At 42.6% G+C, this 25,561-nt stretch overlaps 1 protein-coding gene across 1 annotated transcript in view; it reads left to right on the forward strand.

The window, feature by feature from the left end:
* LOC111972869 (parathyroid hormone 2 receptor-like) overlaps window positions 1-25,561 on the forward strand; it is a 114,023-nt gene that overhangs the window by 42,468 nt on the left and 45,994 nt on the right. Inside the window, exon 7 of the mRNA XM_070446252.1 lies at window positions 11,936-12,089. Coding sequence (XP_070302353.1) covers window positions 11,936-12,089 — 154 coding nt within the window. The remainder of the gene's footprint in view (window positions 1-11,935; window positions 12,090-25,561) is intronic.

Here is a 25,561-nt window from a genome sequence, read left to right on the forward strand (position 1 = left end):
TTTTGGCAATGAATCCCCCATTTTTTTTATAATAGCTAATTTTTAAAAATACTATATTAATATAATATATATTCTCATTGTAAGATGTGAGATAAGTTCATCTTCTCAGAATTTCATTTCCTTATCCTTTGAGCTCTTACTGAAGTGAATACCTGAATTCCATGTCCTCACTATTCAAACAGCATGTCGTTGTCTAATTGCACTGACTTGGTAAAATGACACATTTGCTAATGTATACAGATTGAATAGTTATGTGTGGTTCTATTGTGTGAGTGGAAGTCTCATGACAAAAGAACACATAGTGTTCTTGTCTGAAAAGAGGAAGACCAATGATACAATGATTCTACATTCCATTCCAAGATGGCGTAGCAGTCAGACGTCTTTGTCTTTGTTCTGTCCCTTGTATATATATTTTTCTTCTCATATCTTTTTTAAATATTTTCCTAAACAGCAACTTCTAAATACTCTCCTGCAACCCGCCTCACCCAATGTGGTCTGGATCTGCTTTTTCTAAAGTATTTCTATTTACTTTGGATCTGGAATCCCTCAACTGAAGATAGCCAGCTAACTACCTACCAGCTATCAGTTAGCAAACCATTGCTAGCGGTCATCAGCTAACCTTTTGCTCGGAAAGCTCTCGCCAGTTCGACCAACATGACTCAAACCAGAGCATAACGGACCTATTTCTCTCCATATCCCCGGATTCCTACCTCAAACTCTGAACATTTCCARCTGGATCTTCGCAACTAGCTAACCGCAATCTCGGGTGACCACTCCTGGCTAGCGTTTCCATCCCGGAGCAAGCACCAATTAGCTTGAAGCTAGCCCGGCCAGGGCTCCTGTGCTACCACCGAAGCCCACTCCTGGGCTACAATACCCGGACCCCTTCTACTGCCGGTACGGGGCACGGAACCCCGCCGATCCTCTACATTTGGAATCCCAACATAATCTGCCCGAGGACTCCAACAGGCCCCTCAGGCGCGACGCCCGCTGAAGGCCCATTCTGCTAACCTGCTAGGCCTGCTAGCTACCTAGAGCTACCTGGAACCCTACTAATTCCACGACTGGTCTATCGACGTCACCGCACGAAGAGGCAAAAACAGACTTACCCCCATCGCGACGTCCCCCAAAGGCTAACTTGCTAGCACCGGTCTGCTAACTGCTCGCTTGCCTTCCCCGATCTGCCAACTGCTAGCCCCTGCTAACTGCTTGCTTGCTAACCCGGCCTGCTAACTGCTAGCTTGCCAGCCCCGGTCTGTTAACTGCTAGCTTGTTTAGCCCCGGCCTAGTAACTGTTAGCTTGTTAGTTAGCAGGCCGATGCTGTCTGAATCGCAGTGTCAGCAGTCAGCCCAACCACTCACTGGACCCATTTGTTCACTTGGCTACGCATGCCTCTCTCTAATATCAATATGCCTCGTCCATTACTGTCCTGGTTAGTGATTACTGTCTTATTTCATTGTGCCCTGCTCAATATGCCTTAACCAACCATATTGTTCCACCTCCTACATATGCGATGACATCACCTGGTTTAAACGTCTCTAGAGACTATATCTCTCTCATCATTACTCAATGCCTAGGTTTACCTCCAATGTACTCACATCCTACCTACCTTTGTCTGTACACTATGCCTTGAATCTATGCTATCGAGCCCAGTAACCTGCTCCTTTTACTCTCTGTTCTGAACGTGCTAGATGGCCAGTTCGTATAGCATTTAGATGTACCCTTATCCTACTTCTCCTCTGTTCCTCTGGTGATGTAGAGGTTAATCCAGGTCCTGCAGTGCCTAGCCCCACTCCCATTCCCCAGGTGCTCTCATTTGTTGACTTCTGTAACCGTAAAAGCCTTGGTTTCATGCATGTTAACATTAGAAGCCTACTCCCTAAGTTTGTTTTACTCACTGCTTTAGCACACTCTGCCAACCCGGATGTCTTAGCCGTGTCTGAATCCTGGCTTAGGAAAACCACCAAAAACCCTGAAATCTCCATCGCAAACTATAACATTTTCCGCCAAGATAGAACTGCCAAATGGGGCGGTGTTGCAATCTACTGCAAAGACAGCCTGCAGAGTTCTGTATTACTATCCAAGTCTGTACCCAAACAATTCGAGCTTCTACTTCTAAAAATTCACCTTTCCAGAAACAAGTCTCTCACTGTTGCCGCTTGCTATAGACCTCCCTCTGCCCCCAGCTGTTCCCTCGATACCATATGTGAATTGATTGCCCCCCATCTATCTTCTGAGCTCGTGCTACTAGGTGACCTAAACTGGGACATGCTTAACACCCCGGCCATCCTACAATCTAAGCTTGATGCACTCAATCTCACACAAATTATCAATGAACCTACCAGGTACAACTCCAAATCCGTAAACACGAGCACCCTCATAGATGTCATCCTAACTAACTCGCCCTCCAAATACACCTCTGCTGTTTTCAATCAAGATCTCAGCAATCACTGCCTGCATCCGTAATGGGTCTGCGACCAAACGACAACCCCTCATCACTGTTAAATGCTCCCTAAAACACTTCTGCGAGCAGGCCTTTCTAATCGACCTGGCCGGGGTATCCTGGAATGACATTGACCTCATCCCGTCAGTAGATGATGCCTGGCTATTCTTTAAAAGTGCCTTCCTCACCATTTTAAATAAGCATGCCCCATTAAAAAAAAATGGAACTAGGAATAGATATAGTCCTTGGTTCACTCCAGACCTGCCTGCACTTGACCAGCACAAAAACATCCTGTGGCGTTCTCCATTYGCATCGAATAGCCCCCGTGATATGCAACTTTTCAGGGAAGTTAGGAACAAATATACACAGGCAGTTAGGAAAGCTAAGGCTAGCTTTTTCAAACAGATATGTGCATCCTGTAGTACTAACTCAAAAATGTTCTGGGACACTGTAAAGTCCATYGAGAATAAGAGCACCTCCTCCCAGCTGCCCACTGCTCTGAGGCTAGGAAACACTGTCACCACCGATAAATCCACTATAATTGAGAATTTCAATAAGAATTTCTCTACGGCTGGCCATGCTTTCCACCTGGCTACCCCTACCCCGGTCAACTGCCCGGCACCCTCCACAGCAACCCGCCAAAGCCACCACCATTTCTCCTTCACCCAAATCCAGATAGCTGATGTTCTGAAAAAGCTGCAAAATCTGGACCCCTACAAATCAGCCGGGCTAGACAATCTGGACCCTCTCTTTCTAAAATGATCTTCCGAAATTGTTGCAACACCTATTACTAGCCTGTTCAACCTCTCTTTCGTATCGTCTGAGATTCCAAAAGATTGGAAAGCTGCCGCGGTCATCCCCCTCTTCAAAGGGGGTGACACTCTAGACCCAAACTGCTACAGACCTATATCTATCCTAACTGTCTTTCTAAGGTCTTCGAAAGCCAAGTTAACAAACAGATTAACGACCATTTCGAATCCAACCGTACCTTCTTTGCTATGCAATCTGATTTCAGAGCTGGTCATGGGTGCACCTCAGCCACGCTCAAGGTCCTAAACAACATCATAACCGCCATTGATAAGAGACATTACTGCGCAGCCGTATTCATCGACCTGGCCAAGACTTTCGACTCTGTCAATCACCACATTCTTATTGGCAGACTCAACAGCCTTGGTTTCTCAAATGATTGCCTCGCCTGGTTTACCAACTACTTCTCTGATAGAGTTCAGTGTGTCAAATCGGAGGGGCTGTTGTCCGGACCTCTGGCAGTCTCTATGGGGGTGCCACAGGGTTTCAACCCTTGGGGACTCTCTTCTCTGTATACATCAACGATGTTGCTCTTGCTGCTGGTGATTTTCTGATACACCTCTACGCAGACGACACCATCTGTATACTTCTGGCCCCTCTTTGGACACTGTGTTAACAAACCTCCAGACGAGCTTCAATGCCATACAACTCTCCTTCCGTGGCCTCAACTGCCTTAAACGCAGGTAAAACTAAATGATGCTATTCAACCGATCACTGCCCGCACCTGCTCGCCCGTCCAGCATCACTACTCTGGACGGCCTGACTTAGAATACTGGACAACTACAAATACCTAGTGTCTGGTTAGACTGTAAACTCTCCTTCCAGACTCACATTAAGCATCTCCAATCCAAAATTAAATCTAGAATCGGCTTCCTATATCGCAACAAAGCATCCTTCACTCATGCTGCCAAACATACCCTCGTAAAACTGACCATCCTACCGATCCTTGACTTCGGCGATGTCATCTATAAAATAGCCTCCAACACTCTACTCAACAAACTGGATGCAGTCTATCACAGTGCCATCCGTTTTGTCACCAACGAATTGCAAAAATCTCTGAAGTTGGAGACTTGTATCTCCCTCACTAACATTAAGCGGCAGCTGTCAGAGCAGCTTACCAATCGGTGCAGCTATACACAGCCCATCTGTAAATAGCACACCCAACTACCTCATCCCCATATTGTTYTTTTTTTTTTTGCTCTTTTGTACCCCAGTATCTCTACTTGCACATCATCATCTGCACATCTATCACTCCAGTGTTAATGCTAAATTGAACAGGGTTCAATTCTCGGGCTGACTCTATTCTCTATATATATCAATGATGTCGCTCTTGCTGCGGGTGATTCTTTGATCCACCTCTACGCAGACGACATCATTCTGTATACATCTGGCCGTTCTTTGGACACTGTGCTAACAAACCTCCAAACGAGCTTCAACGCCATACAACACTCCTCCAACTGCTCTTAAATGCTAGTAAAACTAAATGCATGCTCTTTAACCGATCGCTGCCCGCACCCGCCCGCTCGACTAGCATCACTACTCTGGACGGTTCTGACTTAGAATATGTGGACAACTATAAATACCTAGGTGTCTGGCTAGACGGTAAACTCTCCTTCCAGCTTTTACAAACAACTGATTCTCCAGGAGGTGCTGAAGGACTAATCGAACATGGAGAACGTGTTCTTGGGCAGAACAGGAGAAAACCAGGATGTCATCGAGGTAGACAAAAACAAAACGATTCAACATGTCCCGGAGCACATCGTTGACCAGAGCCTGGAAGACAGTGGGAGTGTTGGTGAGACCAAACGGCATGACCAGTGTCATGACGTTGGCCTGAGGGGGAGGTTTATGACCCCCATAAATACCTTCCCCCTTTTTCCTCTCCCTACTCTACCGATGTGACTATTGAAAATCCCTTTGTTAACATTGAGAGAGAGTCTGGTGACATCAAAAGATGGGAAACGGAACCATATTTCGGTAATCCAACCAGTTGAATATATGCGTTGGGACTTAATGAATATGATGTCAGTTCAGTTGGTGTCTGAGACATGATTACTGATGATAGGACGACATAAACTGTATCTCGGAAAATCTACACATCTACACATCAGATTCACTGTGCAATTTAAATGTTTAAATATGAAACTATTTGTGAAAAGATTAAATGTGATTTTTAGCTCCTAAATGAGAGAATTGGTTTTCAGAAGTGAACTATGCTCAACTCAGTGGCCCCGCCCATGTGAACAGATACTGGTTGTAAACTATGAAACACTGCCCTCTCCCCTAATCCTATATAAGCCCTTGACGAAAATGTAACTTCCTGTTCCAAGGACGTGTGCACTTGAGGTCCCCACGTTGAAAGGACAAAGACCACCTACAGAACTAAGCCAACCTCAGCAAGAACCTGACGAAATTAGCATCGAATTTCAATGTGAAGGTGACGACCTGCACGCCGGAAGGAGGAATTTCGACTATACCAGCCAGAATTTAGCATGAGCTTAAAGTATGGCAACTTGGTATGAACTTTGAACTCTTATTCACTAAAGAAGTGATACCTCCTAGCCGTTGCGTTAGCGCAGCAACTGTAAACGTGGGCTAGGAAAGGACGGATGAACGTATCTAGTCTAACACACACAACGATAATACAAAGTATCCAGTTTACCACCAGAGACATTCTTCAGAGGACCAGAGATCCATGCTGGACCACCCGGTCTACGAACAATCTACCGAAGCGCAGCTCAGAGTAAATATTTATTGCATTCTCCTTTTTCAAATGGGCGGTAATTTAGAATGCATAAGATACTGTATTTACGATAGCATAGCTTCTCCCTTTGTTACTCAGTCTTCCCGCTCTTTCACTCAAACCCAACCCCCCTCTCTTTGTGTAACCAGCTGTCATAGCTGTTCCATCCTCTAGGGACGTTTTCCTTTATGACATAATTTGTAATCAATGTATGATACATTCTGTGTATATGTAATTCTGTGTGATTATTTAAGTATTTAGTAAATAAATAATTTAACCAAATTTTATATTGCTGATTCAACTTGTTAACCAGGGTTCGTGAAGATAACCAAGAATTTACAACTTTCAGATGAGACTAAATAAGGTGACAATTAAATATTGACTGCTACTGATGTAAAAGATTACTAGGTCTTTAAGAGTTTATTCGGAAGATAACAGCTCTATAAACATTCTTGTCCTTCTTTTCCACAAAGAAGAACCTTGCGKCGGCAGGAGAGGCAGAAGGGCGAATGCTCCCAGCAGCCAGAGAGTCCTCAATGTACTCCTCCATGGCCTTGGTCTCAGGAACGGGCAGGGAATATAGCCGGCCTCGAGGCGGTGTGGTGGTCGGGAGGAGGTCAATAGCACAATCGTAAGGACGATGTGGAGGAAGGGAGGTAGCACGAGCCTTGCTGCAAACCTCCAGCTGGTCATGATACTCTGCTGGAACAGCAGAGAGATCTGAGGCCGTACTTAATCCTGGAGGCAGTTTCAGGCAGTGTGAATGACAGAACGGACTCCAACCCAGGATTGAACCCGTGGTCCAGTCAATATTGGGATTGTGCTTCTGGAGCCAAGAAAATCCAAAAACAACAGGGATGTGAGGGGACTCAATGAGGAGAAGCTGTATTGAGTCACTGTGATTACCAGATATCTGCAGATTAATGGGAACTGTGCTGTGCATGACTCTACCAATGGAGCGGCCGTCCAATGCTCTGGCATCCATGGGAACAGAGAGGAGTTGAGTGTGAATACCTTGTTCCGAGACCAGGGTAGCGTCCATGAAACTCTCATCAGCCCCAGAGACAATGAGCACCCGAAGAGACTTTGACTCGTCTTCCCACAGCAGGATAACATCAAAAGGAGTACTGGTAATAGGAATTAGAGGATTCCCAGTCTGGCTCACCAGTGCACTTGTACCTGCTAATGAATTAGGTCTCTTCACTGGGCAGGTAGCTATGAAATGCCCCGCAGCACCACAATACAGACAACTGTTGGAGCTTAGCCTATGTGAACATTCGCTAGGCGATAATCTAGCTCTGCCCAGTTGCATTGGTTCCGTTGTATCTGACTCACCTGTCGCTTATGATTCTCGAGGGAACTCGGGTGGCTTCGGGTCTTCTCGGAAATACAGCCTTCGGGGACTTGTGGATTCCCTCGGAGATGAACGAACAGCAGCGGGTGAACGCGTGTACCTTATTTGACGTAATTCAAATAATTTTCGGGCCGCCTCTCTCCCGGATACCGGAGAATCGAACACCTTCCTCACCTCTGCCATGAAATTCTCCAGATGACGACAAATGGCAGATTGTTGTTCCCAACTGCCGTAGCCCAGGAGAGCGCCCCTCCTGACATTAGTAATAATCTATGCTATCTTCGATCGGTCCGAAGGGAATGAAGATAGGGAGCAAGGGAGCACTGAGAAACAAGGGAGCACTGAGAAAGAAAACCCKGGCAGGTTGGGAGGTCTCAGAGGTGGCGGGCTGTCTATGAGCTAACTCACTGATTTGCTCTATAATAGCCTTGAACCCTTGGTCATGGCGTCCCGTCAGGGAACGAAGCCCTTCAAAAAGGGTCTGCAGTAGCTCCTCATGCTTCCCAATGGTGACTCCCTGCAAGGAGCTGGTCCAAGTCTGCTGGGTCTGTCATGGCCAGTTCATACTATAAGGGCACWGGGCGAGACCCAGATGAGGGTAGCTAAACCTGTAACAAGGCTAGCCATCACATGATACAGTAGGTTGCTAGTTTGGTGCATGCCAGCTAGTAGTAAAGTTACAACAGGGCAGCTAAGTTGACTTCAACCACAACTAAGGATTCTGATGGGAAATTGGTCTTGAGTCATGTCATATCAGAACTGTATATTGTATAAATATACCTGTGCCTATCATAACTATTCACCCCCCTTATTTGTAGCCATTGGTGGAGCATCAGGTACTGTCTAGTAATGTGTTCAGCTTTTGGCGAGTAATAAGTCATTTACAAACATTTATAAAGTATATTTTATAGTGCACACTTTAGATTAGGGACTGAAAATAGCTGATTCATAATTAGTAAATAGTTTAAAAGGATATACATTAATAATCAACTGAGTTATTATTAGTAAGTGCATGTACTCACATTTATAAATATACTCATTAACAATGAATAACTATACCATTCATGACATATATGAATATGGCAACAAAAGCCATATAAATAATCTGATGAGTTGACAATAACTCTTATAAATACATTAGTACTACATTATTAATCATTTATAAATTAATGTTATTAATGTTCCTATAAATCATTAATACATAATTTAAAATAGTGTTTATAGATGTATAAAATAATAATTAGAGATTGCTTATTGACATTTACGAATGTAGGAATAATGATTAATACATGGTAAGTAAACAGTTTACAAACTGTTTATAAATAGTTTATTCAGGGACCTTAATATAAAGAGTTACCAGCTGTCAAAGGTTAACTAATGCAGGGGTTCCCAAACATTTTCAATCAGGCCCCCATTCCAGCATTGGGGAACATCCCGTGCCACATCTATTTCTATGGGCACAGTTCCTGACACAAACTTTTCACATCCCTCTTGTTGGAGATACAATTCTACACATTTTGTAATGGGGTGCAGAGAAAACTTCAGTTTTAAAGCTAATTTTTGTGAATCAAACATTACAACAAAATCAATGGGCTAAAAAACCTAGGTAAAAAAAGATTGCTGACATGGGCTAGTTGATCTGGACATTTTTGGCATGTTATAAATTGCTCTCTAAGGTCTGCAATGACAAGAGGAAAACTGCCGATGCACTACCCAATTTCAAAATTGCATTCTACAATTACATCTTTCAGGAGTAAMTTGAAAGTCGCCCGATAGGGGTCTCTGACATGTGGTTAGACTCGCTCAGGTTGAACAAACTTACACTTGCGCCTTTTTTCTATGCTCAATTGAATGTAATTTACAAAAAAGAAAGGGGTCAATGTATTTTTATTCTCACAAACATCCTTTCTCAATTTTTCTATTATCCGAGAAGTAATCATAATTTTTTTTTAAAGTGTCTGTAATATTTAATTTTTGGTTGAGTTGAAGACGTGAATCCAACATATAATTTGTTAACAAGTTAATAGGCTATTTTTTGTATTTCAAAGGTGATATTAAATTGTGTTTGGTTGTCATTGCAACCACATATCAACATTTGAAGGAGATTTATCTTCTGCTTCGATTTTTATTTATTTTTTATTTCACKTTTATTTAACCAGGTAGGCCAGTTGAGAACAAGTTCTCATTTACAGCTGCGACCTGGCCAAGATAAAGCAAAGCAGTGCGACAAAAACAACAACACGGAGTTACACATAAACGTACAGTCAATAACACAAAAGAAAAGAAAATTWGAAAGAATTTATGTACAGTGTGTGCAAAAGTAGGAGAGTAGGGAGGTAGGCAATAAATAGGCCATAGAGGTGAAAATAATTACAACTTAGCATTAATACTGGAGTGATATATGTGCAGATGATGATAGTTCTATCTGTGCCACTGATTTAGTCTGGCTGTAATTACAGTATGTATACAAATTAATAATTGATGTGTTGTATTCACYTCTCCATCTCAACCAAAAATCTAAGTTAAGGAATAGGACTAAATCAGATCAAACTTTAAATGCACATTAAATAAAGTTTGGTTTGAATTAGTCCTATTCTTTAGTTTAGATATTTGGTTGAGATGGAGACTTGAGTCCAATATTCTCACAATAGCACATTGATAGAGTACTAGTCAGAGACCAATATCATAGCTAAGCAAGGCTGGGCTTGGTTAAAACCTTGGATGGAAAACTAAATGGTAGCTGTAGATATATCAATTCTCCAGTAGGAGGTGCCTGTTGTTGTTTTTCCTGATAGAAGATCTGACGTTGTTTAAAAGGTACAAATCCAACATATTTTATACAAGGTTTGTCTATGTTGAAATTTGGTAACAATGATGATATAATCCTGTGGTTGAAATTTCACCTCGATTACCTTTTTCAAAACCGCTGTATTTTCCACGTAGATTCCACGTCACAATACGTTGAAKCAACGTTGATTCAACCAGTTTGTGCGCAGTGGGTCGTAACTGTAACAAGGGGTTGTAACCAATTCAGGGAACATAACAGAAAAATGGAAAAGAACAAAAAACGTCAAGGAGCAGAAACAGAACCTGGAACGAAAGTGATCAGTACTGTTCCAGAACAGAACTGTTGTACCATTTTAACGTTCTTTTACGTTCAGGGCATTTTTTCCAGTCCCACAAAAAAAGTGCCWATGCAAAGCGTCCCTCTGTCAATCAGAAAGTTCTTCCAGTGTCTGCCTGACAGCTGAAAATCTTTGCCAGTGAGTGTGCGTGTAGACTACCTGCCTCTCCCCCGCCGAAGCATAGCTGTAGCCTACTGACTTTACAATGGTGATTCCGAAGATAGGGAGAGATATTTTGAATTAGAGAAGAATGGATTAACTTTTTCAATGCAAGTTAGGGATACCATTTCATATTGGATGTATTATCTACAAAAAGGTAAGACGTGTTTTTAATTATGGTGCACACAAGCTGTTAGCTAGCTCTGGTCCAATGTTAAGCCAACTCTGAAGTTAAAAGACATTCAAAGTTCCTCCATAGGTATAATTCATCACAAGATGCCCAGTGCTTCAAGCCAAGCCTCCTCCTCCARCATCATTCACTCTCTCCCCCCTCACTTCCTCTCTCCCCCCTCACTCCCTTTCTCCCCAACCTAAAAATGTCTGTTGCATCTCACGCCCTACACTTGTCTTAAACAACTTGCTGAGATATAGCTTGCCCGCCCAATAGCAAGCTGCTCTATCCACATTGCATGATTGGTAATTTACTGTTGAGCTAAATGTAAAAACAAATACGATTTCAGAGGTTTAAAAAGAAACAGGAAGGATCGGAATAAACCAGTACTTTTTGGGGGTTTCTAATCAGTTCAGAAATGTATTTTGCTGGTCAAAACAGTGGAATGGAATTTAAAAAAGAATGGTTCTGTTCATAAGGAAACAATTTGAAAATCATTTCAGTTCCAACCAACCCCTGACTGTAACGGGTGACATTTAGAAAGTCACTGACCCAATCCTGATCAATGACTAGTATAGTTTACTAGAGAAGTCATCAATGGTAGCAGCCAATGAGCAACAGTAATGTGTCCCTTTCTTTTCGATTGGCTTGGCATTACTGGAACGTGGGCTGGCAGGGAAGCCATTTAGAGAAATGTCACATTGTAATGTTTCCGCTGTCTCCCACTGTGATAGACGTGTCTATAGTGTTTCTTGGGCGCTGTTATTTCCATTTAGACTCTAGCTTCCTTTGGCACCTAACAGACCTTTTGTAGACGCTGAAAATGTGAGGGATGCGTCTCAACATCTGAGACAGTATAGGCCTCCTGATACAAGGAAATCACAGAACCAGAACCAATTCTCTCTACAGAAGAAGGGAACTGGAACAGGGACCTTTATAAAGTACCTGCAGTGAGAACAAGTCATTTTTTTTGGAAGGATGAGTTTCAGACAGTAAAACCTTGGGCAATTGTTATTTTCTTATTAATCATTCTTCTTTCTCAATTTTTTTGAGTTTGTCTCTCTCTCCATCTCTTCCCCCTATCTCTCTCACTGTCTCTGTCTCCCTCTCTGTCTCTCTCTCTTTCTACAGATTGGGTGTAAAGTGACAGTGCTGCTGTTCATCTATTTCTTGGCGACTAACTACTACTGGATCCTAGTGGAGGGCCTGTACCTCCATAGTCTCATCTTCATGGCCTTCCTCTCTGACACAAAGTACCTGTGGGGCTTCACCCTCATCGGATGGGGTGAGTGTGTGTCATGATTTAATTTTAATTTACCTCTGTCGCTACAGGTTATTGTCATTGAGATTAAAACTATTTTGCAAGAGAGACCTGTGTGTGAGAATGTCATTGTAGGACTGCAGCGTTTATGGGATTTGATTGGGTTGGTGTGCATTCTAAAAACAAATGTAGTACCCAAATTGTTGTTTACTTAATTTCATCAAGAGCTTTGGTAATCATGCTGTAATATGTGTTATCTAAATGCCAGTACACATTGATAATGCACTCTGACACCAGAGACCTATAATACGTGCTTGGTTTGAGGAGTGAGCGAGTTAACTTTGATCAACTCTGAGTTCAACTCGGGATAATCAGAAGTGGAAAGAGTACTGAAGTATCCTTCTTAAGTAGATGTACTGTTATATAATAACATTTTACTAAAGTAGAAGGCAAACTAATGGTGTAAAAATGACTTAAGTAAAATGTTGTTTGTTTAAAAAGTACGCAGAGTAAAAATAATGTAGTTATATTTGTATAAAAATGTTTACCTTAGCTAATTTCGCCAAGGTTACCTGAACGTTGTTCCACATGATATTTTACATGCAATAAATAGAAAAAGGAAGAGAGGAAATACCCTGAGTGTACAAACATTAGGAAAACCTGCTCTTTCCATGACATAGTGTCAACTTCCGCCGAAGTTGGTTCCTCTCCTTGTTCGGGCGGCGTTCGGTGTCGCCGGTCTTCTAGCCATCATTGATCCACTTTTCATTTTCCATTTGTTTTGTCTTGTCTTCCCACACATCTGGTTTCAATCCCATCATTACATATTTTTTTTTTTACATTTTAGTCATTTAGCAGACGCTCTTATCCAGAGCGACTTACAGTAGAGTGCATACATTTTATTACATTTTTTTACATACTGAGACAAGGATATCCCTACCGGCCAAGAGCAGACGCTCTTATCCAGAGCGACTTACAGTAGAGTGCATACATTTTATTACATTTTTACATACTGAGACAAGGATATCCCTACCGGCCAAACCCTCCCTACACGCCAAACCCTCCCCTCCCTAACCCGGACGACGCTATGCCAATTGTGCGGCCGGCTGCAACAGAGCCTGGGCGCGAACCCAGTCCAGCCTGGGCGTGAACCCAGAGACTCTGGTGGCGCAGCTAGCACTGCGATGCAGTGCCTTAGACCACTGCGCCACCCGGGAGACATTACATGTTGTGTATTTAACCCTCTGTTCCCCCCATGTCCTTGTCCGGAATTGTTTATTGTAAGTGCTTGTGCACGTTATGTCTGGTGTGCGACGGGTTTTGTACCTATTGTATTTGATTGTTTTGTTTACGGTGATTTTTATTATTAAACTGCGCCGTTGTAACACAGTTTTTGCTCTCCTGCGCCTGACTTCTCTGCTGCCAGTACGCACCCCTTACACATAGACTGACCAGGTGAATCCAGGTGAAATCTATGATCCCTTACATATGTCACCACCTGTTAAATCCACTTTAATCAGTGTAGATAACGGGGAGGAGATGGGTAAAAGAAGGATGTTATCCTTGAAACAATTGAGACATGGATGCTGTACTTTATGTGTGCCATTCAGAGGGTGAACGGGAGGACAAAATATTTAAGTGCTTTTGAATGGGCTATTGTAGTAGTTGCCAGGCGTACCAGTTTGAGTGTGTCAAGAACTGCAATGCTGCTGGGTTTTTCACAGTCAACAGTTTCCCATGTGTATCAAGAATGGTCCACCACCCATAGGACATCCAGCAAACTTGACACAGATGTGGGAAGCATTGGAATCAACATTGGCCAGCATCCCTGTAGAACGCTTTCTACACCTTGTAGACACCATGATATTACTGCACTGTTGGAGCTAGAAACATAAGCATTTCACGGCACCTGGGATGACATCTGCAAATATGTGTACGCAACCAACACATTTGATTTGATTACAATAGCCCAAACACAGACCTTACATACGTATTGTTCTCAGATGTTCTCAGACCTAAAAAGATGTCTAATGTTGAGATGAGTTCATGTCTCGCTGTACCTATTATGTCAACTCACACAGTTATATGCAACAAGATTAATTAATTTCAACCAACCCATCTATTGTTCTCTCTCACTTCACACACACACACACACACACACACACACACACACACACACACACACACACACACACACACACACACACACACACACACACACACACACACACACACACACACACACACACACACACACACACACACACACACAGAATACAATTTGGATGATGCGTAGACAAAACGTTACTTGTGAGAGACACTGATGTTGTGTAAAATCATAGAATAGCCCAATATCACATAATTCATTACATTCAATCACATAAAATGTATGTTTGCTTGGTATAACGTTACTTTAACTGAGGCCTGAAGCCTAAACTTTACATAAGTATTCATAACACCTTTATGAAGCCGTTCATGAAACCTTAATGAGAAACCTTTCCTTCATGATTGATGTATTCATTCATCATCATCATGTATAATGATCATTCATCATCATGTATGATTTCATACATCATGATCTAACCAAATATAATTAGCTAAAAGAAGAATACAATTTGACCCAGATTCTATCTGAGATTTACTGAGTCTGGCTTTTAAATGAACTTTATCCTAATTTACACAGACAAAGTGCATAGCTAAAAATCCTAGGTCTCTCTAAATACTGTATGTCATGACCAAGCAAGCTAACATTAGCTAGCTAGTTCAATTACTGACGTGCTATCCACAATAACGGCTATTATCATTGGTTGGTGGTTAGCCATGCAGCTAGTTAGCTAACTTAGCTGCAAGGATAGCTAGCTACTAACTGCTACATTTTTTATTTTTCATATCTAGCTATCTTACCTCTGTTTTAGCAGGAAGTCAACTCCGCCATCCTGGGTATGCAGCTTGCATTGCATAATTACACTCTCGCCTCTCCTGTACTTGAAGGAGCCCTGGTCACTGAAATGCCGCCATAGATGCTTCTCTTCGTCTTCTTCAGAAGATGCAGACACTGGATAGCTCTACTCCGTCTCCATGTCTCTCTAACTAGCTAAATGATTTTTGTCTTTTTGAAAATCTTCATTATCGTTCAGTTTGTTTGCACAGTTTGATTTGATTGGCCTGTTTTGCGCGCCAAGTGAGAAAATAAACACACTAATACACCACAGAGTATATATCTGTAATAGCTGAATAAATACAAGGTTGTCTCTAGTTGTTACYCAGGATTTAACTATTTAAACTGAAGTGTAACTTTATAGTTACCTATGAGCAATTTCTATATATTTACTTATTACTCAGTACCAAGTGAAAAGACCTACAAACTATTTTATTGCAACGTAAAATACCTTATAGGATTTTTATTGTTAGATTAATAATTTGATTAAACAAAGATATTGTCCGACTCAATAACATAAAAATAACTATTCTAGTGTTGACTCAAATCTGTAGTCTATAGTATGGTGAGGAGCTTAGATGGCTAATTTAGAAAAATAGAATTGCCTTTTTCTTCCCTTTTTAGCATTACAAGTAACAAGGGAAATTAACAACTCAGTCTCGGACTCTGTCTTCATCTGTTTCTTTTTTGAAAGCATTTTCCCATCCTGGAGTCTAAGAATCTAGAGAAGAACAATGTATGACGATTTAGTATAGACACTCTACATTACCCCTAGTTATAATCATCATGATTTTTATAGTTTAGGTATATACCTAGCTAGTTATTGTGTTATCCAGCTGGCAATAATAGTGCTTGCTAACAACAAAAAGTTAGCTAGTGTTTAGCTACATTGAAAAGGAACTCATGTTACTCATAATGTGTTGACACAAGTAGGTAGCTAGTTAACATTGTTATGCTGGGTGTGTCTAACGTAATACCCTGAGAACAAGGTTCAGGGAAGATAAGACCATAGAGTCCAGCTAACATTAGCTAGCGAGTAACGATCGTAGGATATTTGCCTGCTTCAGCTAGCTAGTCAAGGATAGAAAATTAGCTAGTCCAAGAAAACTCAGATTGCATGGAAAGTCCATTATTTAGATGGTAACTAGCTAGCTAGATAGCCTAGTTGGTAGGCCCAACAAAAATGCAAGCGGACGTTTGCTAGCTAACCAKRACTAGGCTAGCTAGCAAACCTTATTCTTCTTCTTTAACTTTGTATTGGCGGATCGCAAACGAGAGGTGCATACACCACCACCTACTGTACTGTGGTGTGAGGCAGGTCACGGCCTCCCTATTCATCAATTTCTCTTATCTAGCACTCTGTTTCCGCCTACTGTTCTGGAATGTGAATTCATTACAATTAGTGACACAAAAAGGGAAGGGGAAAAGGATGGAGAAAGGGGAAGAAAAATGCCCTACCAACTAACCCTACTAAGGTCGATAACTAAGGTTGATGTCCTCACTCGCCGTGGAAATCTAATTKGATTAATACAAAAATCCCCATAAAAAGCCGTCAGTTTAAGCTAGAGATGTTTTTTCGCGTTGGATGCGTCTCAATCCACCTATGTCTCATTTCCATATCTGCGGTAAAAGTTGACAGAGCTACAGTAGAGAGGTGTTTGTCAGACCATGAGACATCCCAAAAATCSTTCTTTTCACAAAATCGTCTGTAGCGTCCAAACAGTTTGGGCTACGCACTAATATGATCCCTCTGTGGAAACGTGAGACTCTCACCTTCTTTTGCTCTAGGATGTGCACAAGACTCACTAGACTCGTCTGAAGGTCCCCGGTACCATTTTWWWAAAAATATGGAAGTATATACAGTACAGAGACTGTTTAGTGCCAAAAATGAGGGGTTAAATACAAAATAACAAATGTTTCCTGATCTTTCTTACATCTCTCAGATATAGGTGTGAGCGGACCAAGTAATTTTGGCGTCACTCTAAAGCGGAAAGGTGGAATAAACGAGCCAGGAGTAGGTTTTCTTGATTGAACACAGTTCTCTATTGAGGGATTTTGGTCAATACAAACACTCCAACATAATCAATGAAAATCTCCCAAGGAAAAACATACATCTTCTTCTCCAGATGAAACAGGAACACAATACGATTATCTTTAAACTACAACAAAAGTCACGGGTTTGTCACCGTCTTAATGGTTCTTCGTGGATAGCTCCCCTCTCTTGGTGGCCATCCTCCAGAGATAGTTTTCCCCCCTTTATCTGCTGGTTCCATACTCTCTCTTATAGGMGAAAGAGAATATGTCATGAGTACCGTCAGCTGTGCTTAATTGTCTCTGGTTACCTTGTCTCACATGCCTTGTTGGGCTACTATCCGTGAGCCCAGCCTGCCCTCTGCTGGTCCTTCCACATACCTCCCCCCTCAGGACCGAACCGGAGGGTCGGACGCCAGACACACCGTCTTTGTCGTGTCGGGACAGCGTGTCTGCATTCCCGTTCCTCGATCCGGCCCTGTGGATGACATGGAAAGAGAAAGGTTGTAAAGCCAGAAACCATCTGGCTATTCTGTTATTGTTTCTCTTACCATCCATCCACGTGAGGGGCGCATGGTCAGTAACTAATGCAAACCTCCGACCCAGTAGGTAGTACCGGAGATAATCGAGGGCCCACTTAATGGCTAAGGCCTCTTTCTCTACGGTAGCATATCTCTGTTCTCAATCGCTGAGCTTCCTACTTATGACCGGTGAGACCCTTTTCATTACCTCGTAGGGCCCCCTCCACTGCGCCAGCAAGCGGTGTTCGGCCGTGCGCACAAGCACCATCACTTTCTCTCCCACGGTGAACTCACGGGGTGTCGCGGACTTATCGTAGGCCCGGCGTTGGGTCCTTTGCGCCTTCTCCATATGRTCTTTTACTATGGGCCACACTGCCGACAGGCGGTCTCTCATCAGGGTAATATGTTCTATTGTGGATCGAATTCTATTGTGGATCGAAAGGGGCATGGTTGGGTCTCCCAGGTCTCCTTGGCTAAGTCGAGGATCCCTCGACAGGGTCTGCCGTAGYGCAATTCAAACGGGGAGAATCCAGTGGGCGCCTGGGGTACTTCTCGCAGGGCAAACATTAAGTGTGGGAGAAGCATGTCCCAATTTTTCCCGTCTCGGGACACCGCTCTTCTCAACATGCTTTTAATCTTTTTGTTCAAGCATTCGCACAACCCGTCTGTTTGAGGGTGGAATATGCTTGTACGTATCTGTTGAACCTGATATAACCGACACAAGTCCTTCATCAACCGGGACATGAACGGGGTTCCCTGATCGGTTAAGATCATCTTGGGAAGGCCCACCCGAGAGAACATCATGAACAATTCCTTGGCAATTCCCTTTGACGACATGTTACGCAGGGGTATGGCCTCTGGGAACTTGGTAGCGTAATCTACGACCACTAGGATGTACTCGTGTCCTCTGGTGGATTTTGTGAGAGGTCCCACGAGGTCCATAGCTATGCGTTCAAAGGGGGTCTCTATGATGGGGAGAGGAATCAAAGGGTTACGTAGGTGTGACCGTGGAGCTGTACGCTGACATTGATCACACGTCCTACAATACCTGGCCACATCCCGGGTGACACGGGGCCAATAGAATCTCTGCATGATTCTGTCGATAGTCTTGTCCCGTGCCAGGTGTCCTCTTAGAACGTGGGAATGAGCTAACGGTAGGACTGTATCCCTGTATGGTCTAGGCACCATTAGTAATTCCTGGTTTTCCCCCTTCGTTGCACGACCCAATATAAGAGACCCCGCCTGATTGCATAGTAAGTAAGAGGGGGCTCACCTGATCCGTCGAAGTTCCTCCCATCGATCACCTTCACCTTCCTCATGGCCTCCCTTAGGTCTGGGTCTCTATACTGCGAGGTGCCGAACTGTCCCTTTAATTCCTGGGGCAGGTCGACCTCGGTAGAGGGGTGTGGAGGTTGTTCCCCATCCCCGCCAGTGGTGACCGAGGAGAATCCCTTCCAGGTTCCCTCCTCGGATGGTGCTTCAAATATATCCCTTAGCGCCTGGTTGCTCCTTCCTTCCTGCGTCGTGTATAACCCTACGCAGGTATCTTCATCGGTGGTTTCCTGGAATATCTGTCGTAAACGTTGGGTCGCTATTTCTTCCTCTGCTCCAGAGGACGAGGACGCGGCTACATCTCCTTGTAGGACAACTACCCCGGGGATTTGGTTTTTTTCTTCTTTCATGTCCCCCTTCTTCCCGTGCATAACGTCATCTGCCGAAGCTCCTTATATAGTGGACAGTCTCTCCCGATCAATAATGGCACCTTCAGCTGGGGTACTTTCCCTACTCTGACTTTACACCTTCCTTTCGGAGTGAGAATAGACAGATTCACGGTGGGGTAATAGTGGGTGTTTCCATGGATACCGGACACGGCTACTTGTCTGGTAGCAGTGTTGCGGAGGTCACCATCCGCTCCTCTACTAACGTAACCATACTTCCAGAGTCGAGAATAGCTACCACATCTTGTCCTTCTACTCGAACCGTAATCTCTGGGGCTGGGGCTATTTCTGCTAACCAACAGTGTTGATCCTGCCCTCTCGAACCGAGATGTGTGGGGATGGGCAGCGATGACTCCGTGACCATGGACTCGTCCTTGCTAGGACATTGTGGGGCATAATGGTCGGGAGACTGACATTTATAACACCGACCCTGCTGTGTGGGGGATGACTTCTCCCACCTCCGGAGGGGTTTTGGACGTTTCGGTGGCGGCCTCGCCGGGGTGAGTCGTGGTGAGTCGTGATTTACAGAATCCTTCCGTTCCTCCTTGTCACTTTTTTGTCACTTTTTAACTACTCCCCTGTAGATCGATATGTTTCCACCGCCTGGGCTATGTCGTCGGCTGACAACGGGTTGGCTTGCCCCACAACCCTTTTTAAGTCACTGGGTAATTCCCTCAATATCTTGTCCACTACGAGGGTCTCTATCACATGTCCTACTCCCTTTCCAGGTTCCAGCCACTGTTTCGTCAGTCGTATTAGTGCGAAGATCTAGGCACGGACGGGTTGGTCGGCCGTATAGGTCCTTTGATGGAACTTTACGGCTCTATCTCTGGCAGTCAGCTGGTACCGGGACAGGATCTCGGTTTTTAGTCGCCCATAGTCCGCAGCTTCGCGTGAATCCAGGTCAAAATAGGCTTCCTGGGCCACCCCGGTCAAAAGAGGGGCTAATGCGCTCGCCCATTCTGTGGGCGGCCACTCTTCCAAGGTGGCCGTCCTTTTGAAGGTCATGAGGAAGGCCTCGATATCATCCTCCTTGGAGAGGCGAGGTAAGATGGCGTGAGCAGCCGCTCTTGGCTTAAATCTAGGTTCTTCTCGCCGGCTCAGCTGTTGTTGCAGGAGTTCTATGGTTGTCTGCTGTGCCGTGATCAACTGTTATAGTAGGGCGTTGTCCATCGTTCTTGAATGGTTCCTCTGTGTCTACTGGAAGAATTTTGATTTACTCACTTATCCTTGTGTCACTCGTCCACCTAATGCCCGCATTCTCCACCAATGTGAGCGGACCAAGTAATTTGGCGTCACTCTAAAGCGGAAAGCTGGAATAAACGAGCCAGGAGTAGGTTTTCTTGATTGAACACAGTTCTCTATAGAGGGATTTTGGTCAATACAACACTCCAACATAATCAATGAAAATCTCCCAAGGAAAATCATACACCTTCTTCTCCAGATGAAACAGGGACACAATACGATTATCTTTAACTTCTCTGCGCTACGGATCCCTTTTACGGGATCATTATCCTAAACAACCGCTGAATTGCAGGGCGCAAAATATTACTAAAAATATTTATAGTCATGCAATCACAAGTGAAATATACCAAAACACAGTTTAGCTTGTTGTTAATCCACCTATCGTGTCAGATTTTGAAAATATGCTTTACAGAGAAAGAAATCCAAGCTTTTGTGAGTGTATCAATCAATGCTAGAACAGCTAGCCCCAAATTAGCATGGTCACGAAAGTCAGAAAAGCAATAAAATGAATCGCTTACATTTGATAATCTTCGGATGTTTGCACTCACGAGACTCCCAGTTACACAATAAATGTTATTTTTGTTCGACAAATATTACTTTTATAACAAAAAAACGCCATTTGGGTTGCGCGTTATGTTCAGAAAACTACAGCCTCGTTCCGGTCCTGAAAGGCAGAAGAAAATTCCCAAACTTATRAGATTCAAAAATATTACTAAAAATATTTATAATCATGCAATCACAAGTGAAATATACCAAAACACAGCTTAGCTTGTTGTTAATCCACCTATTGTGTCAGAGTTTGAAAATATGCTTTGCAACAAAAGCAATCTAAGCTTTTGTGAGTGTATCAATCAATGCTAGAACAGTTAGCCTTATATTAGCTTGGTTAGCTTGGTCACGAAAGTCAGAAAAGCAATCAAATTAATCGCTTACCTTTGATAATCTTCGGATGTTTGCACTCACGAGACTTCCAGTTACACAACAAATGTTATTTTTGTTCGATAAATATTACTTTTATAACAAAAAAACACCATTTGGGTTGCGTGTTATGTTCAGAAAACCAAAGCCTCGTTCCGGTCCTGAAAGCCAGAAGACAATTCCCAAACGTATCAGAATCAAAAATATTACTAAAAATATTTATAATCATGCAATCACAAATGAAATATACCAAAACACAGCTTAGCTTGTTGTTAATCCACCTATCGTGTCAGATTTTGAAAATATGCTTTGCAACAAAAGCAATCTAAGCTTTGTGAGTGTATCAATCAATGCTAGAACAGTTAGCCTTATATTAGCTTGGTTAGCTTGGTCACGAAAGTCAGAAAAGCAATCAAATTAATCGCTTACCTTTGATAATCTTCGGATGTTTGCACTCACGAGACTTCCAGTTACACAACAAATGTTATTTTTGTTCGATAAATATTACTTTTATAACAAAAAAACACCATTTGGGTTGCGTGTTATGTTCAGAAAACCAAAGCCTCGTTCCGTTCGACGAAAATTCCAAAAAGTATCCGTAATGGTCGTAGAAACATGTCAAATGTTTTTTATAATCAATCCTCAGGTTGTTTTTAACAAACATAATCGATAATATTTCAACCGGACCATAACCTGTTCAATAAGAGAGAAAAAGAAAATGGAGAGCTACCCTCTCGCGTGCAGGAACAAATCAGAGGACACCTGACTACTTTTGAAAAATCTCGCTCATTTTTCAAAATAAAAGCCTGAAACTATGTCTAAAGCCTGGTCACAGCCCGAGGAAGCCATTGGAAAAGGAATCTGGTTGATACCCCTTTAAATGGAAGAAAGACGGGCCAGGAAACACAGATAAAAAAATAAAAGATAATAATCACTTCCGGGTTAGATTTTCTCAGGTTTTCGCCTGCAGAATCAGTTTTGTTATACTCACAGACAATATTTGGACAGTTTTGGAAACTTTGGAGTGTTTTCTATCCTAATCTGTAAATATGCATATTCTACAATCTGGACCTGAGAAATAGTCCGTTTACCTTGGGAACGTTATTTTAAAAAATAAATCTGACCCCTAGCGTCAAGAGGTTAAACTACAACAAAAGTCACGGGTTTGTCACCGMCTTAATATTTCTTTGTGGATAGCTCCCCTCTCTTGGTGGCCATCCTCCAGAGATAGTTTTCCCCCCTTTATCTGCTGGTTCCATACTTTCTCTTATAGGGGAAAGAGAAAATGTCATTAGTACCGTCAGCTGTGTTTAATTGCCTCTGGTTACCTTGTCTCATATGCCTTGTTGGGCTACTATCCGCGAGCCCAGCCTGCCCTCTGGTGGTCCTTCCACATAGGACAGACACTTCAGAACAAACTTCCATTAGATTGTTTGGGGGGACTTTCTGTTGTTCCAGGTAGTGATTATGTTATTCCATGCATTTGTATGGGCTAATAGTGGTAATATTACACTTTATATACACTACCGGTCAAAAGTTTGGACACTGTCACGACTTCCACCGAAGTCGTTTCCTCTCCTACTTCGGGCGGTGTTCGGTGGTCGGCGTCACCGGTCTTCTAGCCATCTTCGATCCACTTTTCATTTTCCATTTGTTTTGTCTTGTTTTCCTACACACCTGGTTTCCATTTCCCTCGTTAAGTGTTGTGTATTTAACCCTCTGTTCCCCCCATGTCCTTCTGTGGAATTGTTTGTTTGTAAGTGCTTGTGCACTATGTTACTGGTGCGCGTCGGGTTTTGTACCCATGTAGGTCCTTTTTAGTTGCCGTTGATTTTGAAATTAAACTACTCCGGCTATTACCCATTTCTGCTCCCCTGCGTCTGACTTCACTGCCACCAGTTCTGAAACCCTTATAGACACACCTACTCATTAAAGGGTTTTCTTTATTTTTACTATTTTCTACATTGTAGAGTAATAGTGAAGACATTAAAACTKTGAAATAACACATATGGAATCATGTTGTAACCAAAAAAGTGTAGGGGGCAGTATTTTCACGTCCYGATGAAAAGCGTGCCCAGAGTAAACGGCCTGCTACTCAGCCATAAAAGCTAGAATATGCATACTATTAGTAGTTTCTAAAACTGTTTGAATGATGCCTGTGAGTATAACAGAACTCATATGGGAGGCAAAAACCTGCGAAAAAATCCAACCAGGAAGTGGGAAATCTGAGGTTGGTCGATTTTCAACTCAGACCCTATTGAAGATACAGTGGGATATTGGTCATGTTGCACTTAGAGCCTTGTCTGATGCTTCTACTGTGAAGTGGGGCCGAATGAGAGGGGATTGAGTAAGGTCTACCATGAGCTGAACATGTGCTGACCATGCGCGTTCATGTGAGAGCGAGCTCTGTTCCATCGCACTTCTGAAGACAAAGGAATTCTCCGGTTGGAACATTATTGAAGAATTATGTTAAAAACATCCTAAAGATTGATTCAATACTTTGTCTGTCATGTTTCTACTGACTGTAATATAACTTTTTAAACTTTTCGTCTGTACTTTCCGCTGGACTTGCAAGCGCGTCGTGAGTTTGGAAAGTGTACTGAACGCTAGAACAACAAGGAGGAATTTGGACATAAATGATGGACATTATCGAACAAAACAAACATTTATTGTGGAACTGGGATTCCTGGGAGTGCATTCTGATGAAGATCATCAAAGGTAAGTGAATGTTTATAATGTTATTTCTGACTTCTGTTGACTGCACAATATGACGGATATATTTTTGTCTTGATTGGGCTCTGAGCGCCGACCTCAGATTATTGCATGGTTTGCTTTTTCAGTAAAGCTTTTTTGAAATCTYACACAGCAGTTGCATTAAGGGGAAGTGCATCTAAAGTTCCATGCATAAAACTTGTATTTTCATCAACATTTATAATGAGTATTTCTGTAAATTGATGTGGCTCTCTGCAAAATCACCGGATGTTTTTGAACTACTGAACGTAACGCGTCAATGTAAACTCAGATTTTGGGATATAAATATGAACTTTACCGAACAAAACATATATGTATTGTGTAACATGAAGTCCTATGAGTGTCATCTGATGAAGATCATCAAAGGTTAGTGATTAATTGTATCTATATTTCTGCTTTTTGTGAATCCTCTCTTTGGCGGGAAAAATGGCTGTGTTATTCTGTGAATAGGCACTCAACATAATCGTTTGATTTGCTTTCGTCGTAAAGCCTTTTTGAAATCGGACACTGTGGCTGGATTTACAACAGGTGTATCTTTAAAATGGTGTAAAATACATGTATGTTTGAGGAATTTTAATTATGGTATATCTGTTTTGAATTTGGCGCCCTGCAGTTTCACTGGCTGTTGACGAGGTGAGACGCTACCGTCCCACATACCCTAGAGAGGTTAAACAAATCAAAATATATTTTATATTTGAGATTCTTCAAATAGCCACCCTTTGCCTTGATGACAGCTTTGCACACTCTTGGCATTCTCTCAACCATCTTCGTGAGGTAGTCACCTGGACTGTATTTAAATTAACAGGTGTTCCTAGTTTAAAGTTAATTTGTGGAATGTCTTTCCTTCTTAATGCGTTTGAGCCAATCAGTTGTGTTGTGACAAGGTGGTGGGGTATACAGAAGATAGCCCTATTTGGTAAAAGACCAAGTCCATATTATAGCAAGAACAGCTCAAATAAGCAAAGAGAAATGACAGTCCATCATTACTTTAAGACACGAAGGTTAGTCAATACGGAAAATGCCAAGTTTCTTCAAGTACAGTCGCAAAAACCATCAAGCGCTATGATGAAACTGGCTCTCATGAGGACCGCCACAGGAATGGAAGACCCAGAGTTACCTCTGCTGCAGAGGATACATTCATTAGTTACCAGCCTCAGAAATTGCATCACAAATAAATGCTTCATAGAGTTAAAGTAACAGATGCATCTCAACATCAACTGTTCAGAGGAGACTGTGTGAATCAGGCCTTCATTGTCGAATTGCTCCAAATAAACCACTATTAAACTACACCAATAAGAAGAAGAGACTTGCTTTGGCCAAGAAACACGAGCAATGGTCATTAGACCGGTGGAAATTATTTGTCCTTTGGTCTGC

This window comes from Salvelinus sp. IW2-2015, linkage group LG2 (genome assembly GCF_002910315.2).
Source record: "Salvelinus sp. IW2-2015 linkage group LG2, ASM291031v2, whole genome shotgun sequence".
Taxonomy (NCBI): Eukaryota; Metazoa; Chordata; class Actinopteri; order Salmoniformes; family Salmonidae; genus Salvelinus; species Salvelinus sp. IW2-2015.